Source organism: Pantherophis guttatus, chromosome 3 (assembly GCF_059756535.1).
Source record: "Pantherophis guttatus breed Tessera chromosome 3, ASM5975653v1, whole genome shotgun sequence".
In the NCBI taxonomy this organism is placed as follows: domain Eukaryota; kingdom Metazoa; phylum Chordata; class Lepidosauria; order Squamata; family Colubridae; genus Pantherophis; species Pantherophis guttatus.
In genome coordinates, this window is record NC_142065.1 from 63477247 (window position 1) to 63502240 (window position 24994).

Below are 24994 nucleotides of genomic sequence, written 5' to 3' on the forward strand. Positions count from 1 at the left end.
CCTAGAGCAGGGGTGTCAAACTTGTGTCGTCTTGTTGTCATCACATGACATATCGTGACTTTTTCCCCCTTCGCTAAACTGGAGGTGACCGTGGCCACCGTGTGACACATCCGGCCCATGGGCCCTAGAGTATCATAATAGAGAAATGTGGAGCAAGAAAAGCCAACATTTGTTAATTATCTCTGTGTTTAATAAACCATTTTGTTTGCTTTTGATGCATACTTCAGTTTCCAATGGGCTCAGGCAATTTTTTTTTAATGTAAAAAATGAAGCCAGAAAGATTTTCAGGACAGGTTTTGATTGTCAAATTTAAAGCATGGCACACATATTTTTCATTCAGAATGAAGCATAGCCACAGATCCATGTAGGAATGACATATAGTTATGACTGCAGCAAACTACAATGATGATCAAATGAAGGAGGGCATTAGTACAGAGTGAACTATGACCAGAATAATGCATTTTAATATGATGTTAGGTCATTTCTATTTTTTATTTAAATGTATGTCATTTTTCTTGCTACTGTTCATGGTTTCTCCTTCCACTTGATTTCTAATTTTTCTTAATTTCATAAAATTGATGGAGAATTTCAGATTCCCCCTCCCCCAATCTTTTAAAAAATGGAAGGGTTCTCAAAGATCATCCAGTCCTATTCCCTGTGCAATGCAGGATATGTAATGCAGGATGTCAAAGAAGAGGCCAATTCCTCATGACACAATATTTCCCACTGCTCAGCAGTTTTTGCTATTAGGAAGTTTCTGCTAATGTTTAGGAAAAGTCAGTTTATATCTACTGCTTCTAGGTTTGCCTTTGGTACTAATAGGAAGACTCAGCATGCCAGACAGACAACTCCTATCCTTCTTTCCTTTAAACATTTCTCTTCTACAGATTAACATGCACAACTTTTCAATTGCTTATCATATCATAAATCTGCTTTCAACCCCATATATTCGATTATTTAATAAATATTAACTCTTTCTAAGATGCAGTGGGCTCAGTGGCTAAGACGCTGAGCTTGTTGATCGAAAGGTTGGCAGCTCAGCAGTTCAAATCCCTAGTGCCGCATAATGGGGTGAGCTCCCATTACTTGTCCCAGCTTCTGCCAACCTAGCAGTTTGAAAGCCTGTAAAAAATGCAAGTAGGAAAATAGGGACCACCTTTGGTGGGTAGGTAACAGTGTTCCGTGCGCCTTTGGCATTTAGTCATGCTGGCCACATGACCATGGAGACGTCTTTGGACAGCGCTGGCTCTTCGGCATTGAAACGGAGATGAGCACTGCCTCCTAGATTTGGGAACGACTAGCACATATGTGTGAGGGGAACTTTACCTTTACCTTTTAAGTCTTTCTTCCTATCTTAATCAAGCACTGTACTATCTTATATCTTTCCTCAAGCCACCCATTTACATTACTTTGAGACTTAAAAGAATTTCCAAATCTAAAAGGGGTTTTACTGAGAGGAACAGAACAAAAGGACGCTAAAGGAAAAGACACCAACAATACAAGTGGTAGGATATGCAGCAAGGAGGAAGAGCTTGCCTTTTTCAGAATTAGTTGAGGAAGGCAGACTAAAGGATTTCAAAGAAGATGTACTTAGGCACCTTGATGTTTACAGTATGTTGGAATTTCAGCTCAGTTCTGTAATAAATTTCTCCATCATAAATGTACCCACAAGATGAAGCACAGTTATCTTTTATAGAAGTGCAGGTATAACTCTATCATTATCAGGTTTTTAATGGCTGCCATATTTTTCTCCTTCTACCAGCTATGACCATCTGGTTGCCCAGATTACAATTTAGGTAATACTTGTAATTTTCTTCTGACTGTATGTATACATTTCATTAGAATTCATGCCAAACATTTATTCTTCTCTTTAGTCTCCTTTACTTACTTTTAGCTATTAGGAAAAATGGTGGTCCTGAAGCAAGAAAGGATAAATTCATACGTGCCAAAATGTTTTTCAGTTTAGGGAGTTGAAGGTAGCTCCACTTAAGTTCCAGGTTCTTTTAAATGAATTCATCATTGACTTTTAGCAATCATGGATTTTAAAACATAAATTTTAAAATGTGATCATTCAACATAATATCACTGAATATGTAAAATCTGAACCTTCATAAAAGCGGTGCGAAAGTTGTTACCGAATTAGATCCAGCAGTGCATCTGCAGAACTCATGATTGGCTTTGCACCTTCTTCAGTGTCTTCCTTCTGGGCTGCCCCACCAGGATGGATAACAGAGACCATAATGATTCCCACAATCACAGCCACAAATGTAGTCCACAGATAGTAAGTGACTGTAATGATGCCTAATCGACTAGATGTTTTAGCATCCAGAGCTGCTAGTCCTGACATCAGGCTGTTGAAAGAAAACACAAAGTATATATTATTTTTTTCCTCCTCCTTCCTTTTTTCCTTCTTATTCAATTTGGTCTATTACTATATTCATGGAAAGGACAACGAATTTCAATCTAACCTCTCTTTGAGCAAAGATGATTAAAGGAAGATTGGCTTTAGTCTTCTTTTGCAGGAGTCTATAGGAAGGAGCTGACCAGGAAAGAGTTAGCAGAAAGCCTTATTTGAAACCTAAATGGAAGGTTCAACATTTACAATGTATGTGGTTAATTCATACTTTGTATTCAGCTTTCAAGGCTTAGGTTAAATTAAAATAAAATAGAGGAATCACATTGACTCATCTCTAAAGTTTGACACATTGAGCAAGAATGTACTCTAATTTGTTTTAAAATAGAGAACATCAGATATCTTTTTTAGCCTCAATGAAAGTTGCATTCTTAATGAATCGAGCTATAACATGATATCAGAAAGAAGTCATTAAACTTTAATGATGTTTAGTTCCAACAGGCAGCACCATAATCCAGAAATTAATTGAAATCTAAAGTCATGCAAGCAATCAAAACATGCATATAAATAGAATAGAATAACAGAATTGGAAGGGACCTTGGAGGTCTTCTAGTCCAACCCCCTGCTTAGGCAGGAAACCCTACACCACTTCAGACAAATGGTTATGCAACATCTTCTTAAAATTTTCCAGTGTTGGAGCATTCACAACTTCTGGAGGCAAGTTGTTCCACTGATTAATTGTTCTAACTGTCAGGAAATTTCTCCTTAGTTCTAAACCGCTTCTCTCCTTGATTAGTTTCCACCCATTGCTTCTTGTTCTACCCTCAGGTGCTTTGGAGAATAGCTTGACTCCCTCTTCTTTGTGGCAACCCCTGAGACATTGGAACACTGCTATCATGTCTCCCCTAATCCTTCTTTTCATTAAACTAGACATACCCAGATCCTGCATCTGTTCTTCATATGTTTTAGTCTCCAGTCCCCTAATCATTTTTGTTGCTCTTCTCTGCACTTTTTCTAGAGTCTCAACATCTTTTTTACATCTTGGTGACCAAAATTGGATGCAGTATTCTAAGTGTGGCCTTACCAAGGCATTATAAAGTGGGTATTAACACTTCATGTGATCTTGATTCTATCCCTCTGTTTATGCAGCCTAGAACTGTGTTGGCTTTTTTGGCAGCTGCTGCACATTGCTGGCTCATATTTAAATAGCAAACCATAAATAATTTGAAGCATTTTAATTGTGTAAACCATTTATTTTGGTACATAATTATTATTTACAGTAAGTAAACAAATGTCTTAATCTCTCCCAATCCCACCCCAACATTTTCTTCATTTTTTTTCCCATTATTAGATCAACATACAGAATAGGCTGATATGTGTGAGGCCAAACAACATATATATTCTCCATGTATAATACAGATTACAGCACATCTAAGAAAAAATAGCTTTTGCAACCATTAAGCGCCTCTAAGACCTGATCCTGCTACCAAATGAAAAGGCACTTTATACCTATTTCATCTGCTTGACCTTTGCAAAAAATGGAGGTGTCACGGAACAGTCACATATGAAACAGAATGATACTGTAACATTAGATGAATGACCAATTATTTATAAATTGCTAAAGCACTATTCACATTATGTATGAATTGTGGAGTTTTGTTTTTGCATAGCTATAATTTTTTTCAGATTTGGAAAGTCACAAGAATCCACGTCAGTCCAATATGATGATGCAGTTTTACAATATATACAAACTCAAGATTAAAATGATTTGGATGCTGAATTTTTATAAAATAATTATTGAATTTCAAGTTTAAGGACTCTAAAATAGACTGATTTAGAGCCATGGTTGTACACAGTGGTGGGCTGTTGCAAGGGTTTGGGTGAACCCTTAGCTCTGATTGCTGGCTGGGCCCGCCCACTCGCCCCTGTGCTATGCTTTCCATTTATAACGAACTTTCTGAATCATTGGCTGGCCCAGCTATGATACGCGCTGCCCCTGTTGTACTCACTGGAGCTGCCTGAGTTGATTAGGAGTATGTTTGAAGCTCCATTTCTTTCCCAAAGAGGCACATGCATGCTCATAACCAGCGAACCCTTTGTTAAAGTAAGTGCAGCCCACCTCTGGTTGTACCAGGTGAAATCCTTAGATAGAATAAAACAGGGTCTTCTGTTAAGTAGAGAGAAGATCTAGGCCAGGGGTCCCCAACTCTCAATCCGTGGACTGGCACCAGGTCTCAGCATGCCAGAAACCAGGCCACTCAGATAAGCGAAGCCCCATCCATGGGAGGCAGGAAGCACACAAAACCATGCCCCCACTGGTCCGTAGAAAAACTTCTCTCCACAGAACTGGTCCCTGGAGCCCAAAAGGTTGGGGACCACTGAGCTAGGCTGTTTATCTTCCCATAGAAATGGCAAAACTCTTAGATGTCTCCAAGTATAGTTTTCCAGTGAGGCATCTAGCTATCAATAGACAACCCAATTGTTTTTTATCAGTATAAATTGCAGCATAACTAAGATGAAATCAGGATTGGCAAAGCTTTCAACACACTTTATTAACAATAGCCAAACTAACAATTATTAATGGTTTCTTTTTTCTAATGTAGTGACTATCATTTAATGAAGTCATGTTGAAGTAGAGTTTATCCTCCAGCATAAAATAATAAAAACCTTGTGGCTGAAAATTAATAATTTATATATATATATATTTGTCAATTTCAATATTCCAGATTTTGTTTGTAGTTCAATGTAAAATATATATATATATTTGAGATATTATTGTATTTAGTTTCACTAAATTCACTAAATTGTATTTAGTTTCACTGTATATTAGCATATGCCTTCTTTTCTAGAATCTTTATTAATACCAGATACTAGAAAATTATCCATGATTACAGTTACAATATAACTTCCCAGATGCTGAGAATACTAAAATATTCTTTCAAGTAATTAGAAAATAATAGTTGATCCCTAAGAGAAGACAATGCTCAAATGGTTATTAAAAAACAAACATTTTTTTTGCTTATTGTAATGCATTAAAAGTAGCAGATTTACTGTTTAAACAAAACAGGCAAAAGAAAGAAACCAAAAAGCTTCTTTTAAAAGGAAGTTAAGTTAGAAAGACTGAGTGTTCCTAAAAGCAGATAAATTAATCATAATTCTTCCAAAAAGCAGTTTAGGCCATTTCAATTGCCGAGGACATAAATCTGTTTCTCCTATCTATGTTATAATCTAACCTTCCAGTTTACAGGGTTGGAGGGGATAAGGAGAGAGGGAGAGAGGGAGAAGGAGAGACACAGAGAGACACACAGATAGAGAGACAGAGAACAAAATAAGGTTCAATGTAAAATGTAATTCAAGTTAAGCAAAAAGATAAGCAAACTTTTTTTTAAAATAATCTTTATTTACATTTATCAATGAAAAAGAAGACAACACACCATATAAATGACAAACAACAATAAGACAAATAACATATATGCCTATAAGTAGTACCTTAATAACTTAATATTCGGTACAGTATATCTATAATACATTCCGGGGGAGGCAGAACAACCTAATTTACATTTATAAATCAATTAGGTCTATCCAACCTCACTTTACTTGTATAATATAAATTTTTCAATAAATACAACTCCTAATCTGGTTTGGGTTTTATTTTTCTCTTTGATAGCCAAATATATAGTTTTTCCCAAGATAAACATGTTTGTGTTTGATCTCTATCTTTCAGTTTTTTCATCAATTTATCTGCTTTTGCACAATCCAAAATCTTCTTTATAATTGCTTCCTCTAATGGGGTATTTTTATTTTTCCAGAATTGAGCATATGTTAATCTCGCTGCTGTGATAATGTGTAGCGCAAGGTACCATGAATCTTTTTAAATATTTTCCGGTTTGGAGCCGAGCAAGCATGTCTCTGGTCGCTATTCAATTTCTTGATCTAAGATCTCGTTAAGCCACTTTTTTATTTTTCCCCAAAATTTTACTGCTTCTGGGCACGTCCACCATTGGTGATAGTAAGTGCCATGCTCAAACCCACACTTCCAGCAATCAACAGACTGTCCAGTGAACATTTTGGCCATTCTATCGGGGGAGAGATGCCATCTATATAGCATCTTGTAAATATTTTCTTTGTATGCCGTAGAAACTACTAGTTTCATATTCCCCCACCAAATCTTTTGCCATTTTTCCAGATGAATTGAGTATCCAAAATTTTTCCCCCAGGCAATCATTGTGTCCTTATTATCTCGTCACCAATCTCTAACCTCATCAATAGTTTATAGCTTTTAGAAATCATGCCTTTTTCCTGGCCCATCAAGATCTTATCTAATTCCTGCAAGTCAACATTTATACCTTTTCTATCTCTGTCTTTTTTATATTTTGATTGGATCTGTAGGTAGGTCCACCAATCCAATTGTAATCCCTGGGAATTCAACTCCTGTTTTGGTTTTAGCTCTCCTCGTGCATTCAACAAGTCTTTGTACGTTAATTTTTTCACAGGGTTGTATAATTTTGGATATGTCAATGCTTCTAGAGATGATATCCAGCACGGTGTTTTTATATAGTATTTTTTACTGATCTTCTCCCGATTTCGGATTAAGATATTCCTTATATAATTCCGGGTAAACCATTTGCTTTGTGGAGTGTTATCCTGCCATATGCCAGCCCTGTTGTAAATCATGACCTTCTATCTTGAGAAGACGACTATTGCCTAAGGTGATCCATTCTTTTACCCAGACTAACAGAGCGGCTGAATAGTAGTTCTCCCAACATGGTAAACCCAACCCTCCCCTTTCTTTTATCTCCTGCATCATTTTTTTTTAAATCCGGGGTTTTTTCCCCTGCCAAATAAATTTGGTTATTGCTTGATTTAGATCCATAAAAATTTTTTTTTGATAGATTCGCTGGGGCAGTTTGAAACAAAAAATTAAACTTCGGTAAAACGTAAGATTTTATTGTTGTTACCCGTCCCAAAAGTGATAGTTGAATTTTACCCCACTTGTCAAGGTCTTTTCTTATTTGAGTTAATAATTTATTATAATTTTCCTCTTGTATGCTCGAACATCTGCCGGTTAACCAAATTCCCAAATATTTAATTTTATTGACTACTCTTAATCCAATCACTTCCTGTAAGCCTTTCTTGTCTTCCTCTGAAACATTCTTAGTTAATATATTTGTTTTCTTTTTGTTGATTAGTAGACCTGCTACCGCTCCAAATTCTTCAATTGTCTCTAACAGGGATAAACAAGATTCTATGGGGTCTTCCAAAATAAAAACCATATCATCTGCAAAGGCCTGAGTTTTATATACCTGGTGTCCAATTTTAAGACCTTTTATTTTTTCCTCGTTTCTTATTTTACATAGTAGTGTTTCTAACGATAATATAAAAAGTAAGGGGGATAGAGGGCAACCCTGTCTTGTGCCTTTGCCAATAGAAAATTCTTCCGTCAAGTCCCCATTTATCAGTAGTCTGGCCGTTTGTTTGGAATAAATGGCTTTAACTGCATTTATGAATCTTTGTCCAAAGCCTCTAACTGTAATAATATAAACTCCCAATTGACCCTGTCAAATGTCTTCTGGGCGTCTATAAAAACTAATGCAATCTGTTTGCCTGGATGATCTTCATAATATTCAAGTACATTTAGCATGACCATCATGTTGTCTCGTATTTGTCGTGACGGCAAAAGCCCATTTTGATTGGTATGTATAAATTCATTTAGAAACCCTTTTAATCTATTTGCTAAAATTGCTGTGAAAATTTTATAATCTGAATTCAAAAGATAAGCAAACTTGAGTACTTTGGAAACTAGTTACAGACTATTATGGAAAACTAGTTATCAGCATTCCACCGCCCCAAACTACAGGTAGGCCTCAACTTACAACCATTCTTTTAGTGGTCGAAATTATAACAGCACTGAAAAAAAAATGTCTTAATGACTGTTTTTCACATTGATCAGTGTTGCAACATCCCCATGGTTATATAACAAAATTTGGATGTTTAGCAACTGGCCTGTATTTATGTCAGCTTCACTGCCCTGGGATCATGCAATCACTTTTTCTGAATGTCTGACAAGCAAAGTCAATAGGGAAGCCAGATTCAATCAACAAACGTGTTACTAACTTAACAACTACAGCAGTAGTGGGTTGCAAAACCGGTTGCTACTGGTTCACTCGTACCTGAGTGCGCACTCGCACGCTCGCACGATGCTTCTGCGCATGCACAGAAGCATCTGGCATGGGTGGGTGGAGCGTCCCGCTACCGCTACCGTTTTGCTGATCCGGGTAGAACCAGTAGCAATCCACCACTGAATTACAGTGATTCACTTAACAAGTGTGACAAGAAAGGTTGTAAAATGGGGGAAAACTCACTTAACAACTGTCTTGCTTAGTAATGGAAATTTTGAGTTCAGTTATGGTCATAAATCAAGGACTACCCGGAGTAATCTTTGGATTTAAATCCCACAAGAATTCCAAGACAAATTAACCTTTATTTGGTATTAAAAAGTAACAAATTCTGTTACTGTTTCTTCACAATTCCATACCCCTCACTTCCAATCCATTCTAGAGCATTCTCTACTAAACCTCTTGAGCTAAATCTGATACTCCCAGCTTCCTTCTGCTAAATCCTCTTCCTGTATTTATTTCATGTTTACTATTATAAACCACATTTTTCAACTTCCTTTGCAAACTAGATAGTCTTACACTTCCGAAGATACAGTGTACAGTTCAGATGTGGCTATTAGCACTGCACAAGGCAAGTTGTTTCCTTTGTTAAGTTAAACTATGGAATTTACTGGCATCTGAAGTGGTGAGATGTCTCATTGTAAATAGATTTAAGAGAGGATTAGACAAATTCAGGGAAGGATTAGACAAATTCACCTGTCCTCTGGAACATCTTGCCTCCCCCCCAATCCTCCTGACCTTTTGTAAGGGTCTAAAGACCTGACTCTGCCAGTTGGCTTGGGACCTCAATGGGGGAACATCATAGTAAAAGTGTTAGATTGACTAAAAACAGATCCCACCTCACCCCCATCCTGCCCCTGCCTTTCCCATCTGTAATTGATTTTAGCAGTTGGCATTAATTAATTTATGTATATGTATAGATATAGTATTGTAAGCCACCCAGAGTTAACCTGTGGTAAGATGAGTGGCAAATGAATGAATGAATGAATACAAAGGCATAAAATTCTATCAGGTTTCAAATGCTGTGGTCAGCTGCTTCTGGGATTTTTTTTTTTTTAAATTACTGAGCCTTGTCTACAATCCTGAAATTTCCTGATGAACTTGTATTTACTCTTTTCCAAGATCAGTTAAGGCCTGTCACTTCTTATGACAGGTATTTTATACTGAACAACAAAGATAATGAAAACTATTATCTGCCACATACAGTACAAAATTTACTTCTTATAGTGTCTACAATTATACACAGACAACACTAGCATAAAGAAGAAAGGATCCACACTAAACGCTGGAAGTCAAGTAGAAGCTATTATAGTCTCATAGCTTCCCTTTGGTTTCAAGTATTTATTGAAAAGATGGAAGTGGAGCTGAACCCACAGGAGACATATTAAAAATAAGCTCAATACTTTCAGCATACCAGCTAGCAAGAAGTTATTAAATATTCCATAAGGCTAAATAAGGTATCTGGAACTTGGCAGGTGAAAGTATCTACCAAATGTCAGTTTAAACCATTTTCCAGAGCAGCCATCCTTAAGACAACTTATTTCAGTTGTTTTCAACTGTTCCATTCTTTATGAATAGTGGCAAGGAAACTAGCTAAAAGATTCACAAATCTGATATATACATGGAATTTAGGTTTATCTGAATTCATCTGTGCTGATAGCTTTCTGCTTAATTCATTGTCTCAATTTCTGAATGGTGGAAGCTTCAAATGTAATAACTCTGGAAAAGGGAAACATAAGGAGCTGACCATAAACCGATTCAGTTCATGCCTCTCCAGCTTGTTCTGTTCCATCCCCCATCCGGAGCCATCTGGATATTGCTTTGAAATGGATGGATTATAGATGGACCTATCAGAGGGGATTAGAGTGATTAGAAAGACACTAATCCTGTCAAGAAGTAATGGTCAAGCATTACCAACCAACAATTGCTACAGCATACAGGCTTGTTTTCATTCATTCACCTCTTGATTATATTTTCATTGAATTTCTCTTCATAATTGCTTGCTATGTAAAAGCTTCCCCCAAATAAATTGGTGCCTTCTTTGTTAAAACAATGTTAGCAGTATTAGATGTAGCCTGATTATGGGTTGGCAGAACCAGAAAGTACCAGCTCCTGTGTTACAACATAATTATCAGTTTAGCAATTGTCTCATAAATAAAACTGGATGTTGCAACATTGAACTGTGTACTGATATTAAAGAAATTAATCCTTTTCTTATCCTAGCCTTTGTTTCAACAAACAAAAGATGCTTGAAACCTTGACTCTAAAAAGTAAAAAATAGAAACAAAATTAGGAAACGAATGAAACACTTTATGGCTGACTAGACAATTCTACTCATTTTGGCTCTTGCTGCCATCAACCTCTAGATTCTATCTTTTCCAAAATGAGAATTAGAGTATTTTTGCTTTGTTTTCAAAGCAAACTCATAGGAAGTCAAACTAATATAAAAGGCTGTGCTGAAATGAATGCTGACCAACAATGCAAGGAATCACAGATACAGGCCACTTTAATACCTATATAAAGATAAATATATGGGAAACAGTGCATTAATAAATTGGAATGATAATCTATAATTGGAATGTGGAGCCTGGAATAATAGTTTCTAGGCTTCTGATCCTGATCAGAGAGACGTCTCAATAGGCAGATGAATTTTTTTTTTTTTTTTTGGTTTAATTTATATGCCGCCCTTCTCCGGAGACTCAGGGTGGTTTACAATGCGTTAAGCAATAGCCTTCATACTTTTGTATATTTATACAAAGTCAGCTTATTGCCCCCACAATCTGGGTCCTCATTTCACCTACCTTTGAAAGGATGGAAGGCTGAGTCAACCTTGAGCCTGGTGAGATTTGAACTTGCAGTAATTGCAAGCAACAGTTGTTAATAACAGCGCTTTAGTCCACTGTACTACAGGCTCTTCTAGGTGCTAGGTTGGACTGAGCCATGATAGAGCTATGCACAACCATATTTTAAGCAGACCATAAAACAAACAAAAAGCAAAACAAAACAACAACTTGTAGTGCAATAGGGAAAAACAGCTAAAGGATTCCAACCATGAAAAAGGGCAGTTCCACGATTTCATTCAGCTCTGGCTCTGGACCTGTCTTACAAGATGATTATTTCAAGACCCAAGTCATTTTTTCTGGCTCTGATCTTTTCTTGGCAAACCTGGAGTTTCTGGGTGGTCCCTTTTCTTACTTCTGGTTCCAAAGTTCTGGGCTCAAGGAAGCCACCCCACTTCAAAGTAGTCACTTGAAAAAAACAAAACAAAAACTACTGCTATATATCTTAAGCCTCTGCCAGCCAGTCTTCTGCTGAAGAGAAGGGAAAACAGGTGAACTTTTGTTCCACAGTGACTCTGATAGTCTTCTGAAAATTGGTCAAAATGGAACTTTTCCAGAGGGCTTTTAATTATAGTAAATAGATGGGGAAGAAATGGAGATAGTGACAGATTTTATTCTCCTGGGCTCCAAGATCACCACAGATGGGGACTGCAGCCAAGAAATTAGACGCTTGCTCCTGGGGAGGAAAGCTATGGCAAATCTAGACAGCATACTAAAAAACAGAGACATCACCCTGCCAACAAAAGTGCGTATAGTCAAAGCTATAGTTTTCCCAGTTGCAATGTATGGCTGTGAAAGTTGGACCATAAGAAAGGTTGAGCGCCAAAGAATTGAGACCTTTGAACTATGGTGCTAGAGATGACTCCAGTGAGTCACTTGGAGTGCAAGGCGATCAAACTGGTCAGTCCTAGAGGAGATCAACCCTGACTGCTTTTTAGAAGGCCAGGTCCTGAAGATGAAACTGAAATACTTTGGCCACCTAATGAGAAGGAAGGACTCACTGGAGAAGAGCCTAATGCTGGGAAGGATTGAGGGCAAAAGAAGAAGGGGACGACAGACAACGAGGTGGCTGGATGGAGTCACTGAAGCAGTAGGTGTGAGCTTAAATGGACTCCAGAAGATGGTAGAGGACAGGAAGGCCTGGAGGAATGTTGTCCATGGGGTCGCAATGGGTCAGACACGACTTCGCAAGTAACAACAAAAGTTAAGAGAGCCATAAATGGTTAACTCTTAATTGGGATACTGCTGGTTTAAATTAATTTTATGATCATATTTTTACTACTTTGTATTGTTGCATTGTGAATGTTTTTATTTCTGTAAACCACTAAGATTAGTAAGATTCTTCTTGTTTAAAAAATTCAATGGATAAATCAACCAAATTCTTCATTTCACTCCAGCTTCACTACCTACTTTGGAAAGAATTTAAATTTTAAAATAATTATAAAAAAAGCAAATCACCTGTAGCTGCCCTTAATGTGGTATCTGCTTGCACTGCTCAGGACTAATTTTCTTTATTCTGCTTTCACAGTCACTATCTCAACATACAATTATGGTTAAAGAGATTGGGAAAAGTATCTCCTAACAGTTTACACAACAATTGCTATGGTATCGTTATACCTTCAGAACATTTACCATATATTCAGGTAGTTGCAGGGGTCAACACTGACTTGAAGGCACAAAATAAATAGTTATGGTGAAAAGATGGCTTAAATGTTTCCTTTTTCCCCATAGGTAGCCTCTTATCAAATATCTGGACTATTTTCTGCAATACACAAATAAACAAGTACTATATGTTTTTACTCAGTTTGGGTGGGGGGGGTTAGGACTTGTTAGAGAATATTTATTTATTTATTTATTTATTTATTTATTGGTTCGATTTATATGCCGCCCTTCTCCGGAGACTCACGGCGGCTTACAATGCATTAAGCAATAGCTTTCATACTTTTGTATATACCTGCTTAGTAGGGCTTTCGGGGGCCCCTAAGCAGTGTTCTTTTTTACACAAAGTCAGCTTATTGCCCCACAATCCGGGTCTTCATTTTACCTACCTCAAAAGGATGGAAGGCTGAGTCAACCTTGAGCCTGGTGAGATTTGAACTTGCAGTAATTGCAAGCAGCTGGTGCTACTTAACAGCACTTTAGTCTGCTGTGCCACCAAGGTGCATCACATTTTATTTCATATTTATGCAGAAATATTGAAAATTCAAAAAGTTCATAAATTTTTAAGCATTACTGTATATAGTGGAAAACAAGGAACAAGCAAAAATTAAAATGCTATAACTGTAGTAAAAGAGAATTCATGTAGCTATTTTAAGACTGTTGTTAATTTTAAGTCTGGTAATGCATGAACATTTTTGCGATTGTGCAATAATGAATAGCAGGATAAACTGTTTCTCACAATTACGAAACTCCCACAGAATAAACCCTGGCTGATGATCTACCATCAATGCCAATCTCAATGAAGAAAGGAAATTGTGAAATGAACTAAAGCCATTCCCAGAAATAAGAATTATAACAAAATTACACCGGGAAAACAAATTACACAATTATGCACCAAAATCACAATTGGAAAAAAAAATCATAGTATTCCATTTTAAAAAAAAAACCAAGATAAGTGAGCCAAACTTAAAAAGCCCTTCTTAAAGGACCAAAATATAACACTGATTCTGCATTAAGCTTTGAAGAAATGTATCCTGCCCATGGCAGTTTCTGAATACCGTATTTTCCGGCATATAAGACGACTTTTTAACACATGAAAATCTTCTCAAAAGTCGGGGGTCGTCTTATACGCCGGGTGTTGTTCTCCTGTAACCAGACTCTTTAAGGCTCTGATGAGCCTTAAAAGGCTCTAGCGAGCCAAGCTCTGACGATCTGCTAATCAGGCAACTCAGCTGGGATCGCCAGAGCCATGGAGAAAGAAAAAAGTTTTCCCCCTCCAGCTTGCTTACCTTAGCTGCTAGTCGCAACGCTTGCCTTGCTTCGCTTGCCTGAATCCATTCCATCAGCAAGCAACTCCCTGCCTGCAATCAAGCAGGCAGGGAGTTGTGGACTTCAACTCCCAGAATTCCTCAGCCAGCAAAACAAAGCTGGTTGAGGAATTCTGGGAGTTGAAGTCTACAAGTCTTAAAGTTGCCAAGGTTGGAGACCCCTGTTCTATTGGGTAAATTTTTTTCCCCTTTGGGATCTTTAAAAAAAATAGTTAATTGGGGTTTTTTTTAGTTGTTCTTTTTTAGACCTAGCCATTTAAAGTTTAGGAAGTTTTAAATTTAGCTTTCATATAAAAATAAAATAAAATAAAATATTTGTGCAGCTTTCTGAGATTTAGTGTGTTTTTGTAAGGTTTCACTCTAACTACACAAACACACAAAATCTCACAAAGCTGTATGTGGAATTCTGTGTGTGTAAAGTGTGAAAGTTGGGTTTTTGGGCTTTTTGTGGCTGTGTGAGGTTCCTGCTTGTTGCAGGGGCCATTTTGGGTCTAGCACAGCTGCTTTTACATTGTAGGTGAGCCAGTTGTGTTGTGTTGTGTTGTGGGTGTGTAAAGTGTGAAAGTTGTTTTTTTGGGCTTTTTGTGGCTGTGTGAGGTTCCTGCTTGTTGCAGGGGCCATTTTGGGTCTAGCACAGCTGCTTTTACATTGTGGGTGAGCCAGTTGATGTTTTTTAATTTTTATTTGGTGTGCGTTGGAAGAGGGGTAGTCTTATACGGCGAGTATAGCCCAAACCCTATATTTTAACAGGAAAATTCAGGGGTCGTTTTATACGCCGGAAAATACGGTATATGGCACGATGTTGGATTTTATTTTATTCTATTTCAGCATAATGTTAGTCTAGCTCAGATGATTATACAAGAGTTTTAGGATTGGCTAGCCTACTGTAACTCCTAAAACTCTGTAAGTAACAGGTGGCATTGCAAGGTGCTGTTAAATACAGACTTAAAATGCTCTCTAAAGAATCTCATGTGTTTTTTCTGATGAGCCACAGATTATGCCTGGAATATCTTCTGTTTTTGTTTTAAATTTACATATTTAAAAGCAGCATAAATAATAACAAAAAGAAGAAAATAAAATAAATAAAATGTAATATGTCAGTAAATAAACAAGGAGTTTTCAATGGCCACAAAAACGGAAGTTCAGTATTTAACTAATTTGATTGTATAGAATGGAGTGTGTTTTATCAGAATACTAAAAACATCTGTATGATTCTGAACAAAATGTTAATATCATCATTATTTAGCACTATTCCAAAGATAAATGCACATATTATAATCATATAATAAAAAGAAAGTAAAAACAATAAAAAACAATAAAAAACATAATTAGAAAATATCTGATTTCAATTTTCCATACTGATCATTGAAATCAGCATGCTTATAAGCATTTAAAGTCGTTTTTTATTACAATCCTTACAACAGTTGTTTTCCTGTAAAAAGCCTATTCTACATTTCTAAATTTGCCGTATTGTATGATGTATGATACACTGGAGAACCATTTTTGCTTAATAATTACATTGTAATTGTGTCTTTATAATTTTGCATCTACCGGTACTTTATAATGCAATTTTGACTGTTCTGTCTCTGTGTCATATTTTAATAGCAGTTTGTATATATATCCTAATACTGTGGTGTCAAACTTGTGTTGCCACAGCGGCATCACGTGACATATTGCGACTATTCCCCCCTTTGCTAAACTGGGCGTGGGCGTGGCCAGCTTGTAACGCATCTAGCCCATGGACTTTGAGTTTGATAGCCCTGTCCTAATAGAAGGCAAGTATTTTTAATTATACCATATTTTTTCCACATTTCTATTTTAAGAGAAAAGAAACACTTTCAATAAGCAATAACCTCTGAGTGGAATCCAAGGTAATAATAATAATAACTTTATTGTCATTGTATGTGTATACACAGTATACCATACAATGAAATTCACTTAACACCCAAAGACCAGGTCCAACACACATAACAATCCCCAACACACTCCCACCCAGCACAATTCCCCACCCTAAACCACCCAAACATCCACACAACAGACCAAGTAATACTGTCCAACAGCTCACTGATGGCGGCCCTTTAGTTCATTGTTGAGTGCAATTATAGCTCTGGGATAAAAACTATTCAGAAAACGTGTGGTCTGAGTTTTAATTGTTCCGTATCTTCTGCCAGAAGGCAACAGTCCAAAAAGATTGTAAGCAGGATGGGAAGATAGATCATAACAAACAGAAAACCTTATGCTCCTAATTTCAAACATCACTTATTAGCACTAAAACAATAAAATAGGTAGTTGCAATAACAGTTTTATTCAGTAATAAAAATAAGAAAAGCAGAGAGTGCTAAACCCAGTGCAGTAGAACAATCTTCATCCCAATGTCTTTTTAAAAATTATGACTTTTGCCATCTCCTGCATGTCCATCACGGAAAAATCAAATGTGATATCTCTTCAACATTAATTCCAAAGCGAGATAAAGCCATTGAAACCGCTAGATGTGATAATAATAATAGCCTTTGTTTTCATTGTACATCATGTATACAATGAAATTGGTTTAGCCTCTACTGGTGCAATCCATAAAAGAGATCCTAAAAGCCACTACAGGAAGAGTTCAGAAAAATGACTGTTTTTCACATAAGAAGCAAAAAATCACTGAAATGCAGTTGGCAGGTAGAGAGCTTAGAGCAGTTTTCAAACTTGGCCATTTTAAATTATAGGGACTTCTAGAATTCCTTAGCCCAGTGGTGGGCTGCTGTCGGTTCGGACCAGTTAGAGCGAACCGGTAGTTCTGACCAGCCCACCCGCTCTGGTGCTATCACATCCTATATAATCGCCTGTTTTTCGATGCCGCGTGCTCACATTTTTGGTTCCAGGTGTTACAGTATGTGACGCCCACCTCTGCCCTACCCAGTATCCTGAAGTTGAAGTTGACATGTCCTAAAGTTGCCAAATTTGAAAAACACTGGCTTAGCATATTCTAGAACTAGGGTACAGTTTTGGAAGCAAAATTAATTAATTATCTCTAATAATGTGCTAGCTACTTTAAGACTGTCTGCTTCAGTCTTGTTTCAAGACTTGTATACCCTGTTTCCCCCCAAAAAAGACATCCCCTGATAATAAGCCCAATCGGGCTTTTGAGCGCATGGCAATAAGGCCAAGTACTTATTTCAGTGTTCAAAAAAATATAAGACAGGGTCTTATTTTCGAGGTATTTGTAGGTAAAACCAATTACAAAAGTCAGTTAGTCAAGAAAGAAGAAGAAGAGGAGGAGGAGAAGAAGAAGGAGGAGAAGAAGGAGGAGAAGAAAAAAGGGAGAGAAAGGGAGAGAAAAAGGAGAAGTGGGTAAGGAAAAGGAGAAAGGGAAGGGGAACGGGAAGAAGAAGAAGAAGAAGAAGAAGAAGAAGAAGAAGAAGAAGAAGAAGAAGAAGAAGAAGAAGAAGAAGAAGAAGAAGAAGAAGAAGAAGAAGAAGAAGAAGAAGTAGTAGTAGTAGTAGTAGTAGTAGTAGTAGTAGTAGTACAGGAACTTGTCACCTCTGGAACTGGGGAGGCAAATTCATATATGCTGAAATTCAGAACATGTTAGTACAGGAGCCAGGATAATATCTTCCCACACATTTGTATGCAAGAGAAACAGTAACATATCTCACTTAAACATGGCTTGTGCTACTATCACATATCCCTAAAAGGCCTATTCAAAAGCAAGTCCCACCAAATTCAGTCAGACCTACTCTGAGAAAAGGCTATAAGACTAAAACCACAGAGAAATGACAAGAGGAATGTGCCAGTCCTTATAAACTTAGATTCGAGCAATAAAACAGCCTAAATGTATAAACCTATAAACCTATTTTTAAACATAGTGGTAAAAAAATGAATGGTTTTTTTTTTTTTAAAAAAAGTCATCTGTAAACATAGTAATCTCACTTTTGTACACATCCTTTAAAAAGAGAGATTAATTTTTATTTCATTAAAAAATAGCTACAATTTCCTAGGAAGAATGAATTTAACTTAATTGGCTCTGAGAATTTATAAAAGGGAGGTTGATGAATTGGAGTAAGGGGAATTAAAGAACGTGTGGAAGTTTTGAACTTTATAGTTAGTTAGTTTATTTTAGCATATGTTTGTTAGAAGCTATACCCTGTTTTTGCTCTGGGAAGTCGGGGGTGGTGGTGGGAAGGATGGGATAAGGGTTGGGGTGGGATAAAAGTGTTGAATAGAGAAATGTTTTAACAGAAAAGTAAATGTGGGGGAAATGTATAAATAATGAAATGGCAATATTAAGAATGACAGTTATTGGAGGAGTAAGATGCAAAAAGAAAGATGTATTCAGATGATATATTAATTGACTGACTTTATATTGTATGTTTGTTTGAATGTTTATGATAATGCCGATAGATAGAATAAATCTGAAAAGAAATTGAAAGAAAGTATTTACGATTAGAATACAGGAGTTGCTCAGATACTAAAGGAGGAGAATATTCCACAGCAAAGACGTTAGAAAGGAGAGAGGAGGAGAGGGTAGAAAGGAGAGGGAGGGAGAGGAATGGAAGAAAGGAGAGGAGGAAGGGAAGGGGACAGGAGTAGGAGTGAAGGTGAGAAGGGGGGAAAGAAGAGAGAAGTGGGGGAAAGGGAAAGGAAGTAGGATGAGGTAGGAGAGGAGGAAGGAGAAAGTAGGAGAGAAGAGGAGGGAGGGAAGGGAAAGAAAGGAGGAGAAGAAGGTTTGTTGTGGAATGAGGGAAGAAAGAGAAGAAGAGCAACTCCGAATGTAATTAAAATGTCTTATTTTAATGCTTTCTTTAAGGGAAACATGTATATGTAGGATTTACTATGTATAAGAAAATGTACATTTTCTATTATGTGGGGAGTGGGAAAGGGTGGGGGGGAGAAAATTGTTTGTATTTCTTATAAAACTTTTCAATAAAAAAAAAGATAAATAGAGATGCAGATATATACAGATAGAGATAGATATGTACCGTAGAAAGAGAGATGATAGGAGATAGATGATAGATAGATAGATAGATAGATAGATAGATAGATGATAGATAGATAGATAAATAGATAGATAGATAGATGGTAGGTAGTAGGTAGTAGATGGTAGGTATAGATGATAGATTAGAGGTGCTTAGATTAGACATGAACTTTTTATCGATTTTATACGTGTTGGCATTAGTATACTACAATAAACATGTTGTAACAATAAATTCAAAAAAAAAATAGCTACAATTTTAGGAGCCTGCTACTACAGGCAGAGTGAGTGTGAAATATGAATTGGGAGACAGGGAATGATACCAGTGGTGAGATTCAATTTTTTTTACTACTGGTTCTGTGGGCATGGCTTGGTGTGCGTGACAATGCTTGGTGGGCGTGGCTTGGTGAGTGTGGTGGGGAAGGATACTGCAAAATCCCCATTTCCTCCCAATCAGCTGGGACACGGGAGGCAGAGAATAGATGGGGGCAGGGTCATTCAGAGGTGGTATTTACCAGTTCTCTGAACTACTCAAAATTTCCACTACCGGTTCTCCAGAACCGGTCAGAACCTGCTGAATACCACCTCTGAAATGATACTGTTTAGCATAGAAAGCCACCCAAAGTCTAATGGAGTTGGGCAGCTTCTAAATCAGGGGTCTCCAAACTTGGCAACTTTAAGCCTGGCGGACTTCAACTCCCAGAATTGGGGAATTCTGGGAGTTGAAGTCCTCCAGGCTTAAAGTTGCCAAGGTTGGAGAACCCTGTTCTAAATCACATGAATGAAGCAAGCAAGCAAGAAAGCAGGCAGGCAGGCAGGCAGTGTCTCTAAATAAAAAAAAAACACACACACACAAAGCAAGTTTACAGCAAGTTTACAGCAAGTTAACTAAACCATAACTCAAATTAAACCTTTACTGTTGTAATGTGTTGTAGCAAGTGATGAACTAGGATGATTTAGTTATCAGATTTGCACACTGTTTAAATATATGAAGAGCACTCAGTTCCAAAATTGTTTTACATTTAAATCAATTCACCTTGATTCTAATATTTTATTTCATCATCCTAGATTCTGGAAACTTTTACAGGAAAGGCACCTTAAAGATAATCTGCAATATTAGCCATTATCATATCTATCATTATAATACTGTATTTGATACATATGCCATCATAAATATGAACTTTGCAATTATAGAAATAGAATGTACCAGTATTATTGATTCTGTGCAGCCCTAAGTGTATCAGGTATTTTTCTATAAATTCTTAATATGTACATCATGCATGGAAAAACAGAGAAAGTTTCCCAGATTATTTTGCAGTATAAAAACAGGGTCATGAACAGTTGTAATATCTCTTATAAAAGGAACCAGAAGATTTTTGCCTGTGTAACTTTTGGGGCAGCAATTACATAATATATATTTTAGCATGATTCCAGTATAAGGGCTTATTTACATTTTGAAACCCCATTTTTATATAACTTTCACATATATTCCCAGAGACATAATGTATATATGTGCCTTGGAAGTTGCATGCAGCCAGTGGGTTGTCCACTACTAGAATAATCATATATGTTAATTGGTATATTTCAGCTCAATGAATTGTAGCTAAAATATATCTCTACTTAATGCATCTATTAGCCATTGTGATATTAAGACCTTACACATTTAAGAGCAAATGCACAATTTTTTTTAAAAAAGAAGTCACTTTAGTCATGAATGGTTGAGACCAAAGAATTAGTGCAGAGGAAAAGTTATCACCTTTCTCGATACCACCTTCTTTGCTTTGTTAGGTTCCTCCAAATATATACTGTTTGGATTAAACAGGAAAGCTAGTCACCAAAATTATATTCACACAATGTTATTTGGAATGAATCATCTAAAAAGAAAACTATACAAAAAGCGGTTGAACTGATATAAACTAACTTACCTTGAAACAACCAGAGGCAGAATCAACATCTTCAACATTCTCATCAATAATTCTCCAGGAAATTGGAAATAACTAATTTCCTAAAGAAATAAGGAAATGGATGAATTGATTTTTTTAAAAAAAAGCATTTATCTCAAAATAGTGTTAAGATGCTTTGATATCTACATTATTAATTTCTTCTTCATTACAACAGCATAAGAAACAAAGAATAGAATGATGAGAAAATGAACATATATAGAGGGTATTAATAATTGGCTTTCTTTGAAATGGTGATTTTAATACTCCTTGGATTCTCAGATGAATGATATATTTAGTATAAAAATGATGAATCTAGGAAAGAGTTTAGTTTAGCTATTGTTAGGGATGGGGAGTACTAAATTCACTGACCACCAGACTTATCTGTCTATATCTCTGTTAAAATGAACTGAAGCAATATAATTCATGAGATGACACCAGAAGCTTGAAGTACTCATATTTCTGCTTATCAAAAACTCATCAGGGATGAATGAAGCAGGTGTGAAATTCATAGTTTGGATGTTATAGAAGAATCTCTCCTATGCTTCTAGTTTTTCTTGCTGGTGGGACATGCCTCAGAAGTTGGCAAAGAACATAAATTATGAACACATTCATACGAGAAGCCCTGCTCATTCAGATACCTTGACCATATAACTTTTAAGGTTTTCTAGATCAAAACTGCAATATTCAAGAAACCTCCTCTTGTGTCTAGCTTTTCACAGTGTTAACCTCCCAAGTTATCTCTCCATTTCACATATCAACTTGAATGCAACTAGATCAGAGCTATACCAGCTTAATAGATGGCAAACCAGAAGAATCTCTATGCTGTCATGTTGCCTGCTTTCCTGATGTGTACCATACTAAACAATTCCCTTACAAAGTGAATGGATCCATGATGGATAATTGTGACTCTATTTTACTCACAACAGGGGAGACAAATTCATATTTCTCATCTTCAGCCAGCATCTTTGGGGCAAACATTGCACAACTTTTTGTCTTTGTTGTTTTAAAAACAGACAATTCCTATTATTTCTAAAAATAAGAAGAACCACCACCAAGAAATAAACCATTTCTAGCTAGCTTACCCAGCATGAAGTGTAAACTATGAAAATGGGTAAGGTGGGAGGAAACACAAACAGATGAATCCCTCAGGTTGTTCTAAAACATACTTTCTAAAATAAATTCATTGCTAATAAGTAAATAATAATAATGGAGAGCTTTCCCTAGAAATATGTTAAGATCAACAAAACTATTTTAAAATAAATGGCTTGTGGAATGTAAGTATGTTAAATAATAGAAAAGAACATACATTAGCTTCACTGGGAATAGTATATTCAGACATACCAGGAATTCACAACCATGCAAGTTTTTTTCTAAAAAAAGGTTCCTGCCATTTGAACATCTTCAGTATTTAACATTGTATACATTTCATTTTGCAGCGACTCAACTTTTCAACCATTTAAAAAAAACAAATAAACCTAGAGACAGCTTTTGTTTTCAGAACAAGATGTCTTGCAATATATCAATTTAGCAAAATGTCCTTCATGACAATTTCTGTTTTATTTTATGAATCCTTTGTTTCTCAATGATGCTACACCTGCTCAGATCACTAACCTGGGGAGAAAGACGCCTTGTCCTCAGAAAGAATCCAAGAAGACATCCCACTATGACAGATAACACTGAGAGAATGAGTAAACCATTCCTTTTGCAAACATCCTTGACCCGACCTAGCATTGTTTTGAAAGTCACAGCCATGGTGTCCTCAGTGATCTCCGGAGGGGAATCAGCATCCCATAGACACAGAGATCTTTTCAGCCTGTTGTGTTAGAATAGCAGGCATAGATTAGATGAAAGCATTTCTGGGACTGCTTAGCTGACATGCAAGGTCGCTCTTCTACCAGTAGCCACCAAGCATATATTTCCAAATTAATACTCACAATCCTATTAGTGACTACATCAATACGAACCTCAAGGAAGATTAAGAACTCTGGAAAATGAGAACAGAGTGGAGTGGTATTTTAGAAACCAGAGTAATATTGGAGCAAAGTGAAAATAAAATAATTGTGCATTGTTCAACTGTTATAGGATCCTCTATATTATAGAGGATCCTTGATAATGGTGGCATAGAGGAACGTGATGCACACAGTAGATATCTTCTGTTTTCATTCAAAGTGTAGGTGATTAACATTAGTTAACCACAAGATTAAACTTTAAGTAATGATGGCTTACTTTTCCCAATACCAGTACAAATAATCTGGAAATATTGGAAGCATATGGAAAAACATCTTGTCCCTGTCAACATTTTTTTCAGGAAAAACTTTTTTCCCCCAGTGAATTAAACTATATGCAATTGTATGGTTTATAAATGTATTATGTATAACTTGCTTTGATTATAAATGTATGTTTGATATATGCAATTTTAAAAATATAGTTTATTCAATTTACTAATGTATCTCTTTATTTTCATCTGCTAAATAGAACCAGCCAGCCAAAAAAATTGCAGTTGTAAACTAAAGAAACCACTGACATTGTAGCAAAATGAAACATTTTCTCTGCAATGTATCAAGTATAGAAAACATTTTTTTTTAAAAAAAGATGTGGGATCAAGGTTCAGAATACACATTTTGCTACATTAAATATTATTTAATGGCACTCATTTTCTAAATCACATGTGCTATCCTTCATCACTTCAATATTTTTGAAGAGTCACTTCCTTTGTCCGCTCTATTATGAATTGGATTATTTCTTGACTTTGATGTAATTTTTAAAAAGCATCTTAGCCATTATATTTATTTAATTCAACTTCAGTGCCTACCCAACTCAAGACCCAAATCCACACTTACCCTGGGCAGTTAGAAAATATAAAAGCACAACATAAATAAAACAAGATACATAAAAATGCAGAAAACAAATTAAATAAAATAGCAAACCAAGACAACTAAGATCAAAACAGATGCAACATATGACAAACATATATGACAAGGGATTCCATACATTCTACCTCAAGGCCTAGGAGAAAGCCATGTGTTTCCTTTTCTTTTTTTAACTTTAAATTAACATATTTCTTTTTTACCTCAGTTTTCCAATTTGAGAGGGGATCCTTGAAGGAGAGGAAACATTCTTGTTATATTTTTATTTTATTAATGAGTCATTTGATTGTGAGATGGGTGACTACATAAATATGACAAATACATAAACAATATCTACACCAATACTCCAGGGGCATTTAATATAAAAAGTGTACATTCATTAAAGTAAATATAAAAGAAAAACTAATATCTAAAAAAGATCCATGTAGTATCAACTTGGTATACTATATGATTAATTCATTCCTTAAATATCTAATTGAATGTAGATATTTTTCTTGAATGTTTCTAGCGATTGTGGTGACATCTTGAATCACTAATCATTTTATAGAGACAAGCCGATGAGCCAAAAATGTATTTAATAATTTGTGAATCACACACATACATTTGTTTTTTATACAAGGAAAGGAAGAATTTGCAAGGATTATCAGCTATTTACAAGGGCGTCAAACTGGTGGTCCACAGGCCGGATGCATCACATGCAGGCCATGCCCACCCCAGCTCCATGAAGGGGAAAAATGTCACGAAACATTACATGATGGCAACGTGACACCGCTAGTTGATACCCGTGAGCTATTAGGATATTCCTTCTTTCTTTAACAACTGTTAATACTGAAAACTCTTCTAAAAATAACTATTTACAAATTGTAAAAAT

The 24994-nt window shown here is 36.3% G+C and overlaps 1 protein-coding gene across 4 annotated transcripts in view; it reads right to left on the reverse strand.

Moving 5' to 3' along the window:
* The window catches only part of SLC1A7 (solute carrier family 1 member 7), a 48188-nt gene extending 24874 nt beyond the window's left edge, over positions 1–23314 (reverse strand). The window contains exons 1-4 of one of the 4 annotated variants that reach the window (XM_034415099.3): positions 23191–23314; positions 22868–23069; positions 21239–21318; positions 2136–2351 (exon numbers count right to left, since the gene is read on the reverse strand). In XM_034415099.3, coding sequence (XP_034270990.1) covers positions 2136–2351; positions 21239–21318; positions 22868–23008 — 437 coding nt within the window. In that variant the 5' untranslated portion in view covers positions 23009–23069; positions 23191–23314. Of the gene's footprint in view, positions 1–2135; positions 2352–2468; positions 2535–21238; positions 21319–22177; positions 22358–22867; positions 23150–23190 lie in introns of those variants that run through there. The other 3 variants (XM_087889735.1, XM_087889736.1, XM_034415100.3) reach the window with 3 other exon arrangements.
* Between the last annotated feature and the right edge of the window lie 1680 nt (positions 23315–24994).